Below are 22,389 nucleotides of genomic sequence, written 5' to 3'. Positions count from 1 at the left end.
TGCCGCTGTCTGTTCTCTCTCTGTTGTGTGTGGGGCAGAGCTGCCTGAGCCTTGCCTTCACCTCAGATATCACAATGCCTCTCATCTGCTAAGTTCCACAAACATTTTTTTTTATGTAAACAAACACGCATGTACACACAATGGGCAACATACAGTGTCACTGAAACTTATCAAGGTCATGTCCATATATCTTGCGACAAGTCAATATAGTAATTATCACGACAGGCCTAGCCATGACAAAATCTCATGCATGCATTCCCATCTGATCTTCTATTTTAGTTCTTAAAGCCCAGTGTGATGCTGTGAACACTTGCGCTTGGTACCAGTTTGACTGGAGCCACAATGAAGAGTCTGTTCCCTCAGATGAAGCACTGCTTTACTTAAAAGGGCACGCTCTTTTATTTCTCATCAAACCTCTTAATATTCAATGAGTGACACAGCTCTAGCAATAATAGTGCGAAAAATGAGCAGTGCAGTGTTATCTTTGATAACATGAAGCTTTCAGCAAAAGAAGTGACCATCACATCTGACTCACTTCATACTAACTTCAACCAAGTACAGGATGACAAAGTATAGGAGTAACAAAACAGAGGACTTGAACTATTGTTAATGTACGCAATTTATATTCCTGCCCAAATATTTTTACAACCGCCACTGTAGGTTTCAGAAATGAGATAAGGTAACCTGATATTAATAAAATTAACATGGTCACTCACATGGTCTAATTTTATTTAAAAGGCGATGTAATGAAAGTAGTGACGTCTTTTCTGTTGTGTTATGTACATCAGAGTAAAATGGATTATCGAAAAAAAAAAAAAAACGTAGGGCAGGGACTTGGTTCTATGTATCAGTTGTTGATTGGATAGAAGCATATCTGATAGTGAGCTTGCAGTCAATTGTAAGAAATGGGCAGGGTTTAAGTGGACTAAATGTTTGGTCTGACATGTGTCACAAGATAAGTGTCATTTCAACATTGAGTTATGACATTGATTAAAGACTATGAGGTCTTGGAGAAAAGGACAGGACTATTCAGAACTGGGCAGAAACTGCTGAAGTGTTGCTGGACAAGCTAAAGCCCTGATATTTTCTCGTTTATTTGACATACCCTATCATTTTCCTTTAAGGTGGACAGTTTTCATGGCATCTGTTTGTATATAATTAATCTGATTTGTGATTCTGGATCTGTCTCGTACATGCTGAAACGGCAAAACAAAAATTGAGATTTATTAAAAAAAAAAAAAAATAAAAAAAAATAAAAACTGATTTTTTTGTGTGAAATGTATGCACAAATGAATGGTTTACACTAAGATCAGTAACATGTATTTAGAAAATGTGGTGAAAATTCATGCCCACTTTGAATAAAAATCACCATATTAGAAAGAAAAAAAATATTAAGATCAAATGTCTTTAGGCAACTCATGATCTGGACATGTATTTCATCTAGGTCACAAGTGATGTGGATGAATTAATACTGACTGATCTTAAATGTCAACCACAAAACTTTAATATCAGCACACAATCAAAGAGACACCATCACTGACATCGAGCCATGGCTGTCAATGGTGGTATGGATGAGAAAGACAAAAATGCTATGTGCAGGATGTGTATGCTGGAATAACAGCAGCCATTGTGTGTGAATGGGTCACTAGAGAAAGAGGCTTTCAGAGCAAAACAAGCTAATGGTATCAGAAGCACGTGACACACGCAGCTATTGAGAGCTGCTAACCTCCCTTCCCCACTGGCTCCCTCCTCCACCCTCCCAACAGGACGCATCCTGCTGTACGCCATTAACTCACGCATGAGTCCTCCGAGACAGGCAAAGCAAACAGAGAGAACAGAGCGAGAGAGAGAGACAGAAATGATGCAGACAGAGAGCGAGCAAGAGCGAGAGGGGAACGGAAGGAGTGCAGACGGGGGAGGAGAGTGATGCTTACTGCGAGCAGGAAGGGAGCGTTTCCCCTTCAGAGTGGAAAGGGGGGAGGGGTAGGGGTTAGGAGATTAGCACTGTGGCGCCTGTGTCTTGGGGAGGGCCAGGATATGCAGCGAGGAGGAAACAAACAGCTGTAAAAATCCATTTCCACACTTGCGGGGCACAGGCGGCACCATAGCCGCCATAGAAACCCTCAAACGGGCCTTCTGCCACCCACACGCTTAACATGGATTTTCCAAAAGACTTTTAATGGCAATGGAATGCATGCTTCATTTGCACAACTCACCTGCATGTGAGGCACTTTCTGCATGGGTGGAGGCGACTGGTGAGGAGGTGCCCATGCCTGCTGAGATGGAGGAGAGTTCTGGTGGTGTGCACCCAGGTGTGTCTGTGACGGAGGAATAGAGGGAGGGGTGTGCACCTGCTGCAGCTGTTGCTGCTGGAAAGGCAATGGGGGCGTCTGCAGCTGCTGGCGCTGTGCTTGAGCAAGCAGCCTCTGGTCCTGCGGGCCCAGCGGCTCTGTGTGGTTTGCACCCAGTCCTGCTGGAGGTCTTCCTTGAGCGCTTGTGGCCCTGTGATTGGGTGACAAAGCAGCATACATCTGGGTTGGAGGAGGATGTGGATGCGAGGGATGTGATGGCAGCTGTTGGTGGGGATGCTGCTGTGCTGCATTCATTGGGCAGGCTCCTCTCTGAATGTGAGCCATTGGGCCTTGAGATTGATGTGGCACACTAGGGTAGCTGCCAACATCAGTTCCCAAACCAGCACTGGGTGGCCGGCCCTGCTGGGGCGGTGGAGTGCCTGCAGGGGTAGCCAGGTTCCTCATGGGCGACATGGAAGGAGGGGAGGCGTATGATCCCTGAGGTGGAGTCGGTAGATGCTGTTGCTGCAGCTTCTGCTGGGCTGTAGACTGGTTCTGAGCTTGATGCATAGGCTGGGTGTTGATTTGGTTCACATGAATGGGCTGCTGGTGCATTGGTCCCTGTTGAGCCCCAGGTGTGGGGTAGCGCTGGGGCCCTGTTGGGGCAGGGTAGCGTTGCACCTGGGTCACAGGAGCATTAGGGTTGCTGTTGCTGCTGGTGGTAAGGCTCAAGTTGGGACTCATCCCTGAAGTGTTGGCTAATCCCTGATTAAGGTTGCCGTACGAAGGATAGGGAGGGTACTGCCCTGAGCTGTTTACAGTGTTGGAAGGGACTTGCTGGTTGTGCATGTTAAACCCCATGTTTTGGTGGGATCTTCCACCCATGACCTGCTGCTGTTGCTGCTGCTGTCGTGAAGGGCTTTGTGGGAACTGGGGGTTATGGCTGGCGACGGACTCCGGATGAACCGGACCCTGGCCGGGTCTGTGGAGAAACTGCTGATTGGGTTGCTGACTAGGCTGTGCCGGGTGACGCATGGGGGGTCCCGACATGCTGGGATTCTGAGTCATCCCCACGTGCCCCATGAAATGATTGGCTTCCTGAGGGAGGCCTTGTGGAAAGTGGTTCATTCTAGGAGGTGTTTGGGTCTGGTTGTGACCCTGCATGGCATAGTCACCGCGGCCGATAAAAGGGCCCATTTGGTGGGCGTGTCCTTGTGGTCCGGAAGGGCCATGCTGATGAGAAGAGGCTTGTGGAGGCTGCTGCTGGAAAGATGGCCGAGCTTGTTCGGGCACCTGCATTGCTTGAGCACCCCACACATTTCCACCATCTGGGAATGATTGGCTCCGCCCATCTCCTTGTGCACCTGGGTAAACATGATGCCCTGCAGTCCCTCCCGCACCTGGCGGAGCACCATGATAGCGGGAATGAGGGGAGGACATGCCATTTACTGGTCCATTCCCTATCATCCGGCCCCCCTGCTGGTCCATTGGATGCATTTTGGGCTGCTCATACTGATTAAAGTGGTCAAAATGGTGGCCAAGCTTGGCCTGTCCAGGAACAGCAGGTGAGGAGAGGTGAAGAGAAGAGGGGAGCTGCCCGTAGCCTTGGTGCTCATGGGGCATCTGTTGACTCATGGGATTTGCCTGACCTTGGGGGTAGCCACAGTCCCCCAGGCCCTCCAACTCATCAGAGAACAGATTCCCATCGTCTCCGAAGAGGTTCATCATGCCTGGGTCAGCCATGGCTGCAGTACTCCTGCTGTGCAGCCGAGCTTCAGGAGCAGGACAGGGAATGTGTGCTCACACAGAGGTGGATGTCCTCAAAGCCGCTAATCCGCTAACTAATCTGCAGCATGTCACTCCATATTTCCTTAATTCTCTCAGAGAACGCAGCGTCAGGCAAAGTCAGGTTACGGGACCTGGAAAGGAAGGGAGAGAGAGAGAGAGAGAGAGAGGGAGTATTAACACAAATAGCTCTAGGTGAGAGCAAGCCTCTTCCATTTTGTTCACTTTAACCATGCTTTATTAAATTTTCAGCCACTGAGTCACAGCTGTTGAGAGATATGAGAGCAGTTGAAGGGTGGTGAGACTGAGGTTTTTTTTTGTGTGCAGTTAAATCAGTTGTAACTGACTCTTTGCCAACCTTTGATCCCAACCCCCACCCTCTGTTCCTTCTGCTTCCAAACAAAAGGGCCAACACACACACACGCACACACACACACACACACACAGGCACCAAGCTTAAATTCATTCATTCTTTACAATTTGTTGATGGTGAGGAAAGAACAAAGGAGTTTAGAGTGAAGCAGCAGCAGAAGCAGTGGTAGTTAAACAACAGCAGCTGCCAGACCAGGCAGGCAGATGTAGGAACAAGCAGGCGGCCCACCTGCTGAAGCCAAGACTTAAAACCAGCCCTGTTGCCGCCTGCGTTTGTGAGCGTTTCTGGAATATTTTGAAGTATCAGCAAGGTGTAAATTCATGTGCACATGTACTTAACCAGCTTGTCCTAAGTGCAAGGTAATCAGATGAGCGGGGGAATTATGTAGATGTGAGAAACCAGGCAAGGGTGGGGGAAGATGCGGCCTGCTGAGATGGTCTACACAACCACAACTGCCTCCATGTGTGTATAAGTTAGCAAGCGAATATGCGCATGTGGGGGGTGGCAAGGAATGCATCGCCTCAACTTCAACTACCCCACAAGAAAAATTTTCCATCCCTAGCTCCTCCCATTTGGTTCCTCCTTCAGCCATTATTCACCCAACCCCCAATTTCCCTCTTTCTCTAGGCCTCTCCACATGGCTGTTAAAACTATCCTGGTGAAAATCTACTCTGACCAGCCTAATCTAAGGATCAAAGAGTCACACTAAAACAAGATTCAGCTTGTTCCATTTTAAACATCCTTTATATAAAAAAAAAAAAAAAAAAAATGCTGCAAAAGTTCTGGACACAAAACTTCATTGTCATACGTCACTATGACAACAAATTACAGACAAAAAAGCCCTTTCTGGTCATAAACTAGAGTGACAAAGGAGTACATGAGTAAAACTAGATAACTTCATAATTTTGTAATGAGCTAGTGGTCGTGTAGCGTGGCAGATGTCGTCAAGACTTCCTGTAAGGCAATAATCACAGTATACAGTCTCTCTGCTACAAACCACATAGAAAATAAACAATACACTCTTACACACCTTCACCAAAACCAGCAGACAGGCACAAACAACCATTCATTCAACTGATAAAGATGGAATCCCTTTTGGGCAGACATAACTAAACCTTTCTTAACTTTTTTTTTTTGTCCTGAAGCCTTGAAGATGGTGACAAGCTGACTATTACAAACAGAGCTAATCTTAACAGGAGAAGTGATCGGAAGGATGAGAGATGCCTGTGGGTGACAGCACCACAGCTTTAATCTCCTCACAGCTCTAGTTAAGAGCAGGAAGAGGAGTCTCAACACCAAAGCCATAAATCAGTCCTTATTTACCAGAGTACTACGCTACTCTTGCTGCACTGGCGGGGGAGGGTCGGAGATCCTACAGAGCCATGCTAAAAGCCGCAAATTTGAATCCCTGTGATCAGATTTGGCGTCTAAGCCAGCAGGCTGACCGTTCACCCAATTCTCTTTGGAGTGACAGATGTGGCAGAGTGCCAGAGCGGCTCCTTCTGGAGTGCCACACCCCTCAGGAGGAGCACAAGCCATAGAGCAAGAGCACCGTGACGTACATACTTACTCATAACGTAACTGCAGTGAGTGGGTGGCCAGGCTTGCCCCTGACCAGAGGGCAGAACAGGAAGTGAAGATGCAGCCATTCACAACCACAAAAATACACTACATTGCTAAAATGACCTTACCAAGCTAAAACAAACATATTTAAGTTGTCTACAATATTTGTATCCTCCAACATAAGCCAAATGGCCAGGCTAAAAAAAAAAAAAAAAAAAAAAAAAAGTTCCTCAAATCATTTTCTGAAGAGAAACAAGAGGCCTAGGAAAAGGAAAATTCCTGCAGGAGATACCAGAACATCTATAAAATAAAATAGTTTTGATCTCTTTACAAGAAGCAAGGCCTTTTTGATTAATTTGGTAAAGCAATCAAATTTGGCCTTTAAAAACATGCCCCATCACACTAAGACTGTGAATAATGAGGAATAACACCATTCAAGAGTCATAATCCATTTTAAAATCGTACATTGTAACTCAATGTCAAGAGGAAAGAATGTACTGGGCAAGTAACAAATACTCTGGCAACATTAGAACATCCACCTTTAACATTACCAGTGATTCATAGCTCAAGTTATATAGGGCAAAAAGCCTAGAGCAGGTGAAAAGTGTAGTTCAGTGTGAGACTACCGTGCTGCATAATAAATCTGAGTAAAAGTCCACTCACAGGCAAGTTATAGCCACAACACCCAACCCCTCACTCAGAATAACTGAATGCTGATTTAGCAAAACTGGAGTATTCTAAAGAGACACTGTGCTGATCATGTGATCTGCTGGTCAGTTTATACTTCAGTCCATTTCTATGACAGTGAGCCAGTTTACATAAGCAGTAATAATCAAAGTACAGCAGCTTTTTGCTTAGTCAAAGTTAGTGTTTAGCTGTACCCAAATATACACGATACAAAAAGAGCAATCAAATACATTTGACGGATATTTACACATTGTGCTTACTAGGACTGGACGATTAATCGAAACCGAAATTCAGAATCTCTAACAGACATCATTTTCCCATGTCGGTTATTTCGTTTTTTTTAAATCCTGTTAATACTTTCCCCTTAAAAACATACTACTGCGTGTGTAGTCACCTGACTCCGCCCCCTTCAATCAGCGGCATGGAAGCAACACGGAGGCAAACTCAAACGCTGAGTCAACACACACAGACAGCACGCTAGCCCCAAAGTGAGATCACTTTCACTTGCGTCTTCACTAAACTTTGTCAATTGTATATGTTTTACAGCTTGCCAGTTTGGACATTTAAATGATTTTAGACCATCGGGTGTGTATTATATTGAACTACTACGCTGATGCATCGTGGGACATGAACACTCATACAGATAGTAGGCTGTGAAGTTTGGGCGCACAGAGAGGAGCGCAGAAACTCGTTGTCAATGCTGTGATTTATCATTAAAGTAGCTTAGAAACTCAAAAGTTATAGCATATCTATTTCTACGTTTGAAGTAACTACTTACAACCCACAGCTTCACAATTAATAGAGAGATGATATGACTAATTCACACACACACACACACACACACAATCGCTTTCTCATTAATGCACTCAAATAAACATACTGGTACTGTGCTAATTTATCTGTATCTGATTTACAACGAGCAGAAATCTGTAAGAAATGTTACGAACCATAGATAAAATAACTGCTGAAAGTGAGCTGTTATGTCAGAGCACTCTTTCATTAGGAAAAAATATCCCACCTTTAATGGTCAAGCATATTTACAGTACAAACCTTGTCCGGGAACTATGAGTGCAAAAAAAAAGTTTAATCGTAATCGAGGTAAAATGTTCAATTAATCGAGATTTTAATTTTAGGTCATTTCGTCCAGCCCTAGTGCTTACCTCCGTCTCTGAGCAGGCATACAACAAAGAGGCCAACTTTAGTCGAATTAACATGCATACAAAGCCTAGCTACAATCACAATATGTTGTTTCACTGAAAACTGAACTGGTACGATTTCAGGTAGACTCAAGCATTTACTTTGACTGAAATCAAACAAAATGCATACAAACTAGAGCTGCACGCCGATTTATCCAATAATGAAACAGGTGAAGTATTTGAGCGAGTCATTGAATCATTAATTCAAACCAATTTTTTTTTAAATAAATAATTGAAATTAATTAAACATTAAGTAGACTTCAGCAATTAACACTTCAGAATCTCTAGTAAATTACAAGTTATTTTGTTTAGTTGTCTGTTCAGAATCATGATCTCTATTTGAAAAAAATTGAGATTCTCAATTTATCCAGAATCGTGCAGCTCTAATACAAACAAACTTAAGGAGACTGTAACGACATGAGAAAGGTCTCACTGAGAAACAAAATAGGTAACATCTCTTGCCAGCTACGTGAGAATGGAAGGGATTCGTGCAACTCACTATCTTCCTTAAAATCAGTTTCATAACAGTTAAGTTACACAATGTAAGAAAGCCAATCAGTCGCACTGATAACTGATTATTTGACGTCATGGCTACACGAGTAGTTCACTGAGGTTTTTGCTGTTCCTTATACAAAATATAGAGATGCATGTGGTATTCATGGAATAAACAAAACCACCATTAATGTTTGATAAAGCCTTATACTATGAATACATATTTGATGAACATTATAGGTCACACTTTTCATCTTGCGTGAACGTTATATTGAAGGTCACTGGAGTCTTAATATAGGCTAGAATAATAAATTGGAGATTGGTTAACTAAAAGAATCTGAAAAAAGTAGCAAAAACCCTTAGTAACAGGTGCCAACAAAACATCAGTATCTCTGGAATGATGCCAACAATAAACTCACGTTTATAAGGGTGACCAAGTTCATGCTATCTTTCAATAATCATTCAACAATCATCTTTTGACACTAGCGATAAACATAAGAGCAGTCTGAGCCGGTTTTCAGCCATCTGTGTCAGAGCACCAACCCGCATTGTTTTTTCCTGAAACCAAACCAACCAACGTGGCCTTGCCAAAAGAGCAATGCACGGTGATACTAGCACAGAAGAGACTAAAGGGAGAAAAAAAAAAAAAAAAAAAAAAAAAAAAAAAAAGTGGGGGAGGAAAGGCCCACCAAGTGCGTGTGATTGCAGTCATTAACACCGACAGTCTCTTTAATGCACTCGGCAAGCAAGTCACTGATTAACCAATCCTACCTCCCCAATTTTCCCCATTTCACAGGGAGCTTTAAAACCTTGTTAAGAGAGGGCAGGTCTATGGCCACCTGTGGTTTGTCTCTTGAGTTTAAGTTTAACATACGAGGTGTGCATCATAGCAAAAGGAGGGGCTGCGCTCAAAACAAGCTCCTTGCACAAATGCTCTCCAGCAGCATTCCTTTTATTTCATTCCCCTCTTCAACAACCCCCACTAGAAGCTGTAACTGCAGCTGGGCATAATTTATATGTGTGCTCCTCCACATTATATGCATGGGCGGGGGTTTGGAGGGGGTGTATCTGTGGCAAGTAACTGAGCACAAAGACGGTGTGAGGGTGACACAGGATGTGACGGGTGGGTAGCTGGAGAGCAAGCGGGGGTTAGGGCCGTAGAGCTGCTCCATTTGTGTAAACTGGTTCTTTTACACAATGCTGCTGTAATTAAACGGATGAGTTTTTTTTTTTCTTCACACTTCATGCTGGCTCACGCATACTGGGTATAAAAAAAAAAAAAAAACATTTAGAAGTTGCACGCAGAGAGCTGTGCACTCCGTGCATGATATGATGTAATCCAACATATTACAGGCCAAATATGAAGCAGTTCCTATTAGAAACATTATGGCAACATTTTAGTCACGCAAATAAAAACAAGAGCTTGAGTGCGCTAAAAGTCACAGACAGAGGAAGCGGATTTGGGGGGAAAAAGAAAAGAAGAAAAAAAAAAAAGGGAAGAGAGAACTTTGACCTTCACTTCCAGACCTGCTGTCACCCAGCCTGCCTCCAGCACTTGTTTGAGTACCAGCTGAGAACCTGCAGCAGGGTCAGCTGGGGCAAGAAGCCATGAAACTCCACTGTTCCTCTAGCAGAAGACAGTTAAAGACTTTAAAGCAAATTCATCACCACCATGACATTGGCATAGTATGGAGGAAGCTTAACCAGATCAGGGCTCCAGATTAACATTTCCAGATGCAGATAATGTGTAAAAACCAAAACTTTATAGGGACAATTTTAATTATTCTACTCTTATTAAATGTACCATTGTTCTTCTATAGCATCATACTGAGCTGACCGACGGCTTCAGTGATTATCAAAAGGAGCACTTTTTACTAGAGATGCACCGATCGACCGGCCAGGAATCGGTTGATTTCCCGCACGATTGGCCCAGATCGGTGACTGGCCGGTCAGTCTTACGTCTTTCAGATTCCAAGCCGATCCGTTTTGCTACCAGTGGCCAAATACAATAGATATAGAAAGACGGTTCACTCCTATTAGTTATGAATGGGATAAACTGCAACGCGCAGTATGGCGTAATATGTCCCGCCTTCTAAGTAAAAGAGCCAATCGCTGATTGACCAAGTCATTGCATCACTGCAGCTGCCGTTAGAAGCTCTGGTTCCCATAGAAACCCGAGACTCGCGCTTAGGACTGCATATGTGCATTGGCTCGTCTAGCCTGAAAAATAAGCTTTTTTTATGCTATTTGAGCATAAGAAACAACATTTATGGGACAGTTCACGTCAGATTTTGTTGCCGATTTGAAATGTGTTATTTAATTGCGAGTTCGCCAAGCAGATATATCTATGTATCTATCTATAGTAGATAGCTGTTTCGGGCATCCAAAAACTGTCCTACCAGGAGGCACTGCAAATATGGCCGCCGAGTGAACAGACTTTCCTTGAAAGGGACTTTGCAGCGGCACAGGCAATAACGTCAGCTGCGCGTTCTCACATTTCTCTCCGATGGCGAGGTGACGCACACCCGCCTCCTCTCTCTCACTCGTCTCATTCGCACTGGTTAAATAGTGCTTGTATTGCGCATAATTTTAGTCACTCCTACAGGTTTCGTGCTCACACCAAAAGCGCGTGCACCACTGATCTATATTAGTGGAACGCACAAGCCGCTTCTCAGCCTCAAGCAGCTTGTGAGTCACAAGTACCAAAATGAGTGGCTTACTGCACTTAAACGGTCAAATACATATAAAATTGTGTCAAAATGCCTGTCTTGGTGAGTATTCAGTTAAACAGTCAGTTTCAGAATGTTAAATAATTGAGAAAGAGAACGCATGTTGTATAACAGTAAATCGGTATGTGCATAAACTCTTAAAGTGACGCAGTCTTATATTCCTGCTGCTGTCTGTCATGTTATTCAAAAAACAAAAGACAAAGAAAAACGCTTTATGCCCTTGATTGAATAAGTTTTATAACTTTAATTGTAAGCATGAATCTGTAATTAATTTTTACAATGAAGACTTTGTGTAATTCAGTCGTTTTTGAATAAAAGTTTTTGTTTTTCGTGAGAATGTGACTTCATACTTCAGTACAAAAAAAAGTGCCAAACTTTGACAAAAAATGATTTCTTGATTTGATATTTTGTGATTTCATAATGTCTAAATATAAAATCAAAAGCAAAACGTGCAAAAAAAATATTAGTGAGTGGAAATGGCTAAAAAGCAAAGTGCTCCTCTGCGCCATCTACTGGTTATAGTTGTAATTTCATGTCCTTTTTATTTTTAAATAAAAGCTTGTTTGCCACAGTGTAAGTTCTCCTATAACTTATAGTTTTACAAATGGGGACAATCTTTGAAGACTGAACAAATCATGTTTTTGGTCATCACATTAAAATTAACATTTAAACTCGATAATATTTAGAACAAAGTGCTGGGAAAAGTGTGAAGCACTTTAAAAATAAATAAATAAATCATAGAAGAGTGCTTTAATTTCACTCTCAAAAGTTTGCATGAACCCTGAAATTAATAATGTAAAAACATTCAACTATTTCTGCCACAATACCATTTTTACAGTTAGCGTCACCACATAAAATCCATGGTGAATGTTGTTGATTTGTGGACTGAAAAGGCTTCTATAACTTGTTCATTCATGGCACAATGTCTCTCCTGGTCAGTGCTTGTTTCGATGTCAGAACTGTTTCATCTGATAGCTATATATCATTTATAACAAAATTCTGTGCTGAATTTGAATGTTTCTCACTAGATCTCGCAGCGATGTCATTTCTGCGGCCAACTCAAATGCTTTCTCACTGGATCTCCCAGCGCTGTGTAGTAATGGTGTTGCGTGATTGGAATTTCTCATAGTCAACAAAAAATGGCAGCTCTTATCATTTGGAAAGGTGGTGGTCGCACCAGTGCAACCTCTAACAAAATTTAGTCACACCTGCAGGAAAAAAAGCAAAATACAACCTAGGGATGCTAACGGTTAATTGACAACCAATTCATTGCTGATAATTTAACTGATAAAACTTATCGATCACAGATTAAGTAAGGTGCGTACATTTGTGGTGCATGTGGCACACAAAGCACGTGTAGCCAGGGCTGTGACGGGGCTGGATCTTTTGCTCAAATGTACAAATGATGCATTTAATGTGATGCAAACTTTAAAAGTGCATTGAAATAATTAATAAATTTCTATTGCTTTCCATGTCCAAGAACTTTGTATTGTTTAAGTCAAATTTAATTTTACTTCCCCACAAAGTATTTAATCATATATCGGGCTCTGCGCTTTGAGAGGGCGTTGGGACACATGCAGGGCATAGCATCTCTTGTCTCATACCTTTATGTTTTCTCCCAATATTCCAAAGCTACTGACACTGACATAAAAGCGAATTATATCTTCCTCACAAGCAAGACATTTAAATTGGATGTTGCTCTTCCCCCGCGAAAAGGGTGAGACGGTATGGATTTGGGAAAAAGAAACGAGATTGCATCTCCAGTGGAATACTTCACGGAATATTGTTAAATTCATGGAAATTCGAGTGAGCAACCCGCAAAACAGAACACAAAGCCGCTTAATTCAAACTTATGGGCTTGCGTACCTCTCTCATTTAGAATGAATCCAAATGTTCCATTATCACAATGTAACTTTTGCCTGCTAACCAATTATTTCTCTTGTAAACAACTTTATACTTCAAAATATTCACATAAAAAAAGAAATGTGCAAAAATGTGTTTTGTCGTACTAGAGTTGTCAAAAGTACTAACTTTGGTAGCCATCATTGAAGCCAATCACAGACATAACCGATGAGCCGTGAACACGATAGCCAATCAGAGGTGTTAACAAATCCGCTCAACAGAAATGAGTACCGACTGAGTAAAATGAGTAAAATTTCATTGAAGTGAGTTGAGTAAAAACATGTTATTAAATGTTATCTTTTGTTGGACAAGATGTTAATAAATGCTTCATGTCTGGAAAGATGTTTGACACGTGTTGCTTTTTCAAATGTACACAAGTGACTCAAACTCACAGTGCTTTCAGGTGGATTAGCATTTGGAGCCATACTTCATTGACAAGCTGCGCATTTATTTAAAAAAAAAAAAAAAAAAAAAAGTTATTAATCGAAGCCTTTGCAATTTCATAATCGCACTAAGAATCACGTTTAAGCGTGATTTCAATGTTATTTTTCATATTGTGCGATAAATCGTGCAGCAGACACTGGTGACTATGTCATTGCCGTATACGCATCTTGCAGTATTAAGGTTAATGATTAATCAATAAATTGATTGTTAATTTAAAATGACTATCGATCATGGGAATGATTGTAAATTGACATCCCTAATTTGTTCGCAGTCTGGAGCCCTACAGATCTATTTCCTGATGGTGATATTTGAAATTAGTACTTTTATTCCACAAGGAAGTAGGAGTGTATAGAAAATATTGATACATGTGAAAATTGCGATATTATAGGGCTGCTCGATTATGGCAAAAATCACAATCACGATTATTTGTCAATATTGAAATCGCGATTCTTTAATATTGGTCATTGATCATTATTAAATGATCAAAGTCTTATTTTATGAAACGAGTAATTTTGGATGCATGTAAAATTTCACAATTATCGATAGGCTACTTCAGAAAAAACTAATACTAGGTTAACTAATGTAGCTAAGTAAAAGGTCCTCAAAACAATTAAAGATGAGAAGTAAACAGTCAGCAACACAATAAGAACAAAAATCAATTACAAACTAAATGGACAAATAGATACAACATACAAAAATAATGAAATAAACAGTGCTTTAATTTTTCAGGGAGATGTACTAACAGTGGTATTCAGTAAGTAATAGCCTACCACAGTAACACTGATAAAATAACACTGCTTAGTCTTCACTGTACACATTAAATATAGATTAATCCTAATTAGAGCTACAACATTTATTCATTCAAGAGCAGTGAGTGATTTTATCTTTGTCTTTTGTTGTTTGATTAACATTAATGACAGACTGAAGCAGTAAAATTGTGCTACTTTCACTTTAAGACCGAATGCACGGATCCAATACACTGTTACACAAGTTCTTTCTCAACTGTTCACTTTCACTTAAGACATATCCGACTATGTTTACGAGGAAACTTGCTAAAAACGACATTCTGACTTTTGTGTGTACGCTATTTGACCATTTAGGCGCGTAAGCCCACAGTATATTTTGCTTTTAATCATGATCCACCCCTTCTCAAAGAGTGTGCACTAGAGCTACACGATTCTGGATAAAATGAGAATCACGATTTTTTGGTTTTAAATAAAGATCACGATTCTCCCACGATTCTGAATAGACATCTAAACAAACAAACAAAAAAAAAAAAAAAAAAAAAAAAAAAAAAAAAAAAAAAAAACACACCATCTAATTTACTAGAGGTTCTGACAAAATATTAAATGCTGGACTAATTGCCGGAAAATTTAATTTGAATAAATTATTTTTTTTTTAAAATTGTTTTGAATATATGAATGACTCCTTAATAAATACTTTTCATTAATGGATGAATCAGGGTTTAATGAATCTTTTTGAATGAATGATTCAATGACAAAGTCACTTGTTGCCAACTAGTGGCGTAACAAGGTAATTTATACAACAGTTATTTCAAGTGCCACATTAGTTTTGATTTGCTCTATTTTGATTGCTATCTGATGTGCAGGTGTTTAAATCCTAACTGTAAACTTTTATCTTAGTACTTCTGTGATAATTTGAATATTTTTGTCAAAGGTTTAATAGACAGGCGAATCGTTGTCATTAATAAGATCGCATGGGTGTTTGAATCGAGATCGCGATCTTTTTACGATTAATCGTGCAGCTCTAGTGTGCACAGAAAGCCGCCTGAGGAACAGTGTCTCTTTTGAGGCTTAATGCACTTAATGACACTGGTTAATATTAGGCACGTTGTACAGTTTAGCAACAGTAGAATGCATCTTACAACACTCACATCTAAACGGCAGTGTTATCTCAGAACGTAAACTGTGACGCAGAGAAGCGCAAGAGTGCATCTAGCGGTCGCATTAGAAACCCAGCTCACAAGATGATATTATTATACCAGCTCCCACTGCGATGTACAGAGCTCAAGTGTAGACTCATTTTGGCTTCCACTAAGGAGATCGACAAGAGTCATGTTGTTTGCAAAATAAGCCATGATGCTAAAATCCAATACTCACAAACACATTGAATCTGAGAGCTCACTTAATATTTCGATGCCATCCGCGCCGCAGAGAGTGGCGTTTTGATAGAATATGTAAATATGTCCTGCACGCTTTCCTCTCAATAACAAAATAAATACACAAAAATGAGAATGGTGGGAAAACAGCAGCAAGAAAGCATCTGATCACAATTCGAATGTTTGCACAAGCTCTGCAAATCAGCCCTCCAGCAAAGGAACGTTTATTTATATAGCACTTTATACAACAGATGTAGATGCTTTAAATCAAGCAAAAAAAAAAAAAAAAAAAGTTATATACAATCTATATACAAACTGCTGAGAGTGGTGTTTAGTTATGTAAATGTGTTGGGTGCTTTCCTCTCAATTAAAAAAAAAAAAAAAAAAAATACAACAGTGAAAAAACAGAAGTTAAAAAAGCATCTGATCATAGCGACGTGGATATGCTTGCACAAGCTCTGTAATTCAGTGTTAAAGAATGAATTATGTACTTTAAAACTGCAAAATTTAAAAACTGCAATATTGTGAGCCTTTAAAGCAGGATCTAAGAATATTTACAGTCTGTATATATAACCGTTTATATATATACACACTGTTTACCTAAAAAAATCCTGTAAGCACCACTTCTTTACTCAGATTGCAAAATAAAAAATAAAAAAAAAATCTGCTGATGTTCTGTTACAGGGACTGATAAATGCAAATGCAGATCCCACAGTTCTGATTAATTTTTTTTTTTTTTTTTTTTTTTGCATAAGGTGGTATGTTCATTATGAGTTTTTTTTCTAAAATTAGAACCTCTTCCTAAAAAAAAATTAAAAAAAAAAAAAAAATTACAGCACCTTCCTTATAGTACTGCAATATATCATAACCCCTGTATCATGTTACACATTGTATCACCAGATTCTTGGTGATACAAGAGTCCTACTCCCCAATGCACAGGGCAATGGTGACACCAGAATAAAAATTCATGATTCTGAAGGGAAAAATACAGAATTATGTCAGACATGCTTGCACTCTATTACTTACTACATATATTTAAAATAATGTAGAGTAGTTTAATGTAGTACTGTCACTGTTCACTCTGTAAACTTTAATTTTTTTCCCCCTCACGCAGTACACGACTTGCGCATTTTGTTGGATCTCTTACACTGACTCTTACGGTGTGCACTATGTCCTGTCTCTCCCTTTATTAATGCACTTACATGATCAGAATAAACCATCTAAAATGCTTTGAATCATCATACCACTAAAATGAAAAACACACTAGGTTGATTTAAATTGTTTGTGCTTTCACTTTAAGGAGTGCTGCTCAAGCGTATGTGCATCAGGTGATCAATGCAATCAATCAGTTCTAATCGCAAAGAATGTCAAAATGACTATTCACAAACTTTAACGGCTTAATTCATCCAAAAATTTAAATTCGGTCTTCATGTACTCACTCTTACGTCATTCTCGCACGTCACATGTACATTGGAACGTTTGTGTTTACTACAGTATGTGCGTTGTTCAGTAAATCTGTTCATCATATAAAGCAAACGTGTCTCTTCAAAAGACTTGGATTAAACAGGTCAATTGATTATTTTTATGATGCCTTTATGACCTTTTTTTTTGGGCTCTTTTAAGCTAAGGGAATGGACTTTAAAAGGAGGGACAGAAATCCAGAAATCTCTCCTGTTTCCTAAAAAAAATTCTTCATTTGTGTTTGGAAGACAAACAAAAATCTTATAAGTTTGAAACAACATGAGGTTGAGTACATTATGAGAGAAATTTCATTTTTGGGTTAACTATACCTTGTACAGTAAGCTGAGTCTTGAACAAATCTAACTCATATCGCAATTAATTATTCACATCACTGATAAAGTCGCATTTTTATATCGCAATAATATATTGTTACACCCCTAGTTTTCACAAAAATAAAGCAGCACAACTGTTTCCAACGCTGATAAAAGAATTTTTTGCACACCAAACCAACATATTAGAACGATTTCTGAAGGATAATGTGACACTGGAGTAAAATTCAGCTTTTCACAGGAATACATTTCTAAATAGAAAACTTTTGTAATAATCCACAATATTACTGTTTTTACAATATTTTTAGTCAAATAAAAGCAGCCTTGGTGAGCATAAGAGACTTCAAAAATACTTTAAAAATTTTACTGAACCCAAACTTCTGAATAGTAGTGTATGGTGGTGTAATGATACACTCATGTTCACGATTCAATACAAATCACGATACTGATGATACTATCATGATATTTCAGGCCAAAATACAGCAGTTTTTTTTTTAATTACTTTATTATTATTAAAATATATTTTTCTTATTATAAAAGGACCCACACATATTCCCCCATTACATTATTATACATTCAACATTATATATAGTAGTTTAATGTAGTGTCATTGAAACTCCATAAACTTATTTTTTCTTATGCAGTTTTCTCACCCATCTAAAACACTTTGAATTATCATTCTACTAAAACTAAATGCGATAATGATTTAAATGATGTTTGCGCTTTCACTTTGAGGAGTGCTGTTCCATCGCATATGCGCTTGAGATGATAAATGCAATCAATCACAGTTCTAATCACAAGAAAGCATGTCAAAATGACTATTCCCAAACTGTAAATGGTTAGTTCAACCAAAAATTAAAATCATGCAAATACTCACTCTCATGTTGTTTTCACATCACTCAAGCTGAGTCTTGGATAAAACTAACTCTATATCGCAAATCACATCGTTTACATCTACGATACATATCGTCACATTTTTATATTGTGGTATCTCGATATAATGATGTACCGTTACACCCCTAGTAGTGCATATTTAAACGAACTTGAGATTAAGGACACACACTGAAATATCCTAATGCAAAAGCTCACTACATGAAGAATTGGAAAATCTTGATCTCATCACAAGTAGTAATATCAATTTTAGCGTACCACTGACTTTGACATTCCCTCAGGGCTGATGATTTTAAGGTTGTATATCCTGAGGCTCTGATGACTGCCTGTAGCCACATGGGACATAGAAATGACCTGAAGGGAATTAAAACATTAAATCCACTACTAAAAAGCCTACGGATTCAAAGCATGTGTTGCTTTAAGAAATTATGACAGAAATAAGCAAGTTTTAAGTTGTTGTATGAGTGGAAAAAGGCTGCTTTGTTTGACAAAAAAAAAATTGGGGAAATGGCACGTAAAAACAGTGTGAATTGCATGCACGACAATATTAACAGCGGATGTGATTATGAAAGCTTTGACATATTTTGAAAGGCATGATTAAACACGCACTAACAGAGGGGCACAGATCATGGTACAGACATTACTTTCGCACCACTTTGTTTGCTGTCCATATAAAAGTGGAGTTTACAGAAACTTTATGAAAAAACTAAGGTCTTCACAGAGGAAAAACAGTAAGAGTATCCTATGCAGCAGGCCCCTAAAATTGGAAAACTTTAAATATCTAAATCTTTATCAATTAAAACGCAGCAGCTCTCATTTGAATATTAGAAGACTCATCCATTCTAAGCTATTCATCTGAAACTGTTCCTCCATCTTCTGTGTGGCAGGGAAGAGGGGGATGGTCAGCGAGAAGGGGAAAAAAGCCTGCTTGTTTTGCAGCACAACAGGCCACTGCAGCCCTCCTGCTAACCCACGGCAAGAGAGGAGGGGTTAGAGGGAAAGGGCCTGCACACTGCGATGCTGTTTCTGGCGTAGATTGAAAGCATGTTGTCAGATATCTGAAATACCAGCTTTGAAAGCACCGTCCAATACCAGTGTTTGTGTGCACATGTGTCAATGCAGGGGGTGCCTGACCCACATCTACTGCAGTCCTCCAAATTTGTCACAGCCAGCCCCCAGCTAGTCTAGTACCAGGATGGTTTGCATGAATTTAAAATTGTTAAATAAATAACATATCTATGCTAACTGCTTTGCAAGATATAACTATGGCATCAATTTTCGTGTTCACTGTATTGTTTCAAGGCACACAGGAGACTTTTGCCCCCCTTAATTTCATCCAGGCACATACTAAAGATATGGATCCACGGACATTTCAAAAGGTTTAAAGCTGTAGTGTGTAGGCCAAGGTAATGATTTCATTATCAAAACAACACTAATACTGATTCAAATGCATTAACACACACAGCTGACCAGATCTTGTATGTATATCTTATACAATGCACTTAAAAGTACATTTAACAAGGATGAAACAGACATCATGTGCCGTACTTGCATTTAATCATAAAACTAGGTTAGGAACATTTTATATCTCATTAACTAAAGCATACAAACTAATCAAAACGACTTATATTTTGCTGAGATAACAAAACAGGGTGTAAATATCCCATTATGGTTCGTTTAAAGTGTCAAAATTGGTTATGAGAACAAACAAGTTACTATCGAAAATTTCGTTAGTTCAATAAAAAGTTGAGCAAACTAAATCAATAAGTATTTCTCTGAACATGAACTGCAACTCTGAAGCTTATGTAACTCTTACAAATAATGTTTTCTCTCGGATCAAATCAAACCCAGTATTTCGATATGGGCGAAGTTATGCAATGTAAGCGACTTTACACTAGACACTAATGTGTACTGGAACAACAACAAGTTGGATTCAAACTTTCTCTGAGGACAAAAGAGGAACCGGCACTTGACTTTTCGATTTGATGCAACTAGTGAACAAGCCCCGGCAACCACAAGAAAAGGCAAGCGAGATGAAAAGCCTAAAGCGACTACAAAGCAGTCTCACATATGCTCCGCCATACCGGCTTCATATCTGCTCATTGAGTGGACCGACACACATTAAAAGCTGCCATCTTAGGTTAAAGACTTCAGAGGCAGCGAGACAACGACGATACCATCTTTCAACGATTCTTTGTTAGATTTTCGAGTTTAAAAGAGTGTTTTTAAACAACTTTTAAACACTAAATATGTTAACGACAATTGTTTTAGTTCATTTTAACGACAAAATACAGATACGCGTTAAAATTGCTTAAAAACACTGAAGGATAAATTAGAAATGCGCTTTTCCCCCATTCGTGGCTCTACAACGCTGTAAATGAAGCAGGTGCTTTTCAAGTTTTCTGTGCGGCTTTAATACGGAGATTGGATAATAAAACCTGTTCGGCTTTATATATATAGTACGAAATAAACAAAATCGTAAACTTTTGAAAACACGGAAACTTCCCCAAAGATAAACCAGGTGCATTTTTTCAGTTCCCCTCAAATAAAGTGTCGTCCGACCCCTCCTCCCTTTAAAACCCTTCTACCTGTTGAGGGGAAAGGGGGACAAAAGAAATGTGAGATGAGTTGTGTCCAGTTAGCAAGTTAGCTTGTTGTGAGACAATGAAGTCGACGCTGTCCGTCTCTTACAGCAGATCGGCCACTTCCAACTAGCTAATTACCTCAACGCACGTCTGCCTCTCCAACGCACCTCTCACAGCCGACCAAACGATAAAAATAAAAATAAAAATTCCCAACCCAGAACACAAGCAACACCTATGAATTGTGATTCGTAAAACACATTAAAGTTTTGACTACTATAAACGAATAGATAAAGACAACGATAAATTGACCATCTGGCCTCAAGCAACCTTCCCCGGTATCTATATTGTCCTTCGGACGAGCGCACTTTCCGGCTCGCTTTGCCGTTTCCACATACTGTTTCGAGCATCATCGAATGTTATATAAGCGAAAAGCACAAGTATAAAACTTTAGGGTTATTCTCACGTGCAGTTTTGTGTGCGTGAAAACTATTTTTCAGTGTAATTGTTGATACGAGGGGTCGGGGATCTCCCTCATTCAGCTCGGCCAATGACTCACCTCTACGCTCAAACCACCTCGTGTCTCAACAATTAGCTTGCTAACGAAAGCTTACTTTATGTGATTTTGAAAAAAATAGTTTTATCAATTCGTGAGAAATGTAAAGAATATGAGTGATTTTCTAGACAACGAACATAATAAATTGTTTGTATAAAATTTAACAAACATATTTCTCGCTTCCACCCCTATAGGGATCCGTGCGGCTCTATACAATGCAGTGCGCGTGAGCTAAACGAGCTAATGTTAGCATGTGCTCGAGCTAGTTTGGGATTCTTCGATAAGTTAAAATGTGGAGAAACGAAAAACTAACGTGCGGTTTCTGTGTTCCCTGTGAAACGTTGAATTAAAACAACTTTTCGCTGTTTTAAAACACAATTTACACCGCGGGTACCACCAGGGTACAAAACAAGTTAAATGTACACTCAAAAACAGTTTTCTCACAATGAAAGTACGGGTATATTTGTACAAGAATGTTAAAAACGCTAAGAACTACCTAATAAGTTTGTGTGCGACTGATAAAGTTGGTTGATTCATATTGTATCATTAGAAAGAAAGGCTATTCCTTACCCTACTCAACGCGGGTCAGTTTAGGGTTTTCACCAATTAACTCCTCTTCATCTATCCCGAAAATCCGTTTAAATACGTGAATAACTGTCGAAATTCAAATTCTGTCGGTAAAGTCGGCGTCTCAGAGTCCTGTCCTCGCCGACTCTGCTTCTCTCCTTTGTGTTAATTTCACTCAATTCGAGTTTAATCCGATCGATCCAGGCAGTCGCGTTCTCGCGTCCTCTCCTCTAGACACTCGCGCTCACCTTCCACAGGCAGGGGGCGCGTGCATGACTTACTGGATAAACATGCGTGCGCGTGAGTGACCTCGCCGGGCTGTGACGCAAGTGCTTTTTTTCTTTTACTTTCCAGGTCTTTATAAACATTACGTATTGTTTCGATATTGCAGTTTTTCGCTCAAAATCAGTCTTTAATATTTC

At 39.7% G+C, this 22,389-nt stretch overlaps 1 protein-coding gene across 1 annotated transcript in view; it reads right to left on the bottom strand.

Moving 5' to 3' along the window:
- The window catches only part of LOC127495015 (chromodomain-helicase-DNA-binding protein 7-like), a 51,177-nt gene extending 28,939 nt beyond the window's left edge, over window positions 1-22,238 (bottom strand). Inside the window, exons 1-2 of the mRNA XM_051861374.1 lie at window positions 21,971-22,238; window positions 2,217-4,210 (exon numbers count right to left, since the gene is read on the bottom strand). Of these exons, the coding sequence (XP_051717334.1) occupies window positions 2,217-4,034 (1,818 nt within the window). The 5' untranslated portion in view covers window positions 4,035-4,210; window positions 21,971-22,238. The remainder of the gene's footprint in view (window positions 1-2,216; window positions 4,211-21,970) is intronic.
- Window positions 22,239-22,389: the final 151 nt, after the last annotated feature.

This window comes from Ctenopharyngodon idella, chromosome 15, assembly GCF_019924925.1.
Source record: "Ctenopharyngodon idella isolate HZGC_01 chromosome 15, HZGC01, whole genome shotgun sequence".
Classification (NCBI taxonomy): Eukaryota; Metazoa; Chordata; class Actinopteri; order Cypriniformes; family Xenocyprididae; genus Ctenopharyngodon; species Ctenopharyngodon idella.
This window is presented reverse-complemented; position numbering and strand designations above follow the sequence as displayed.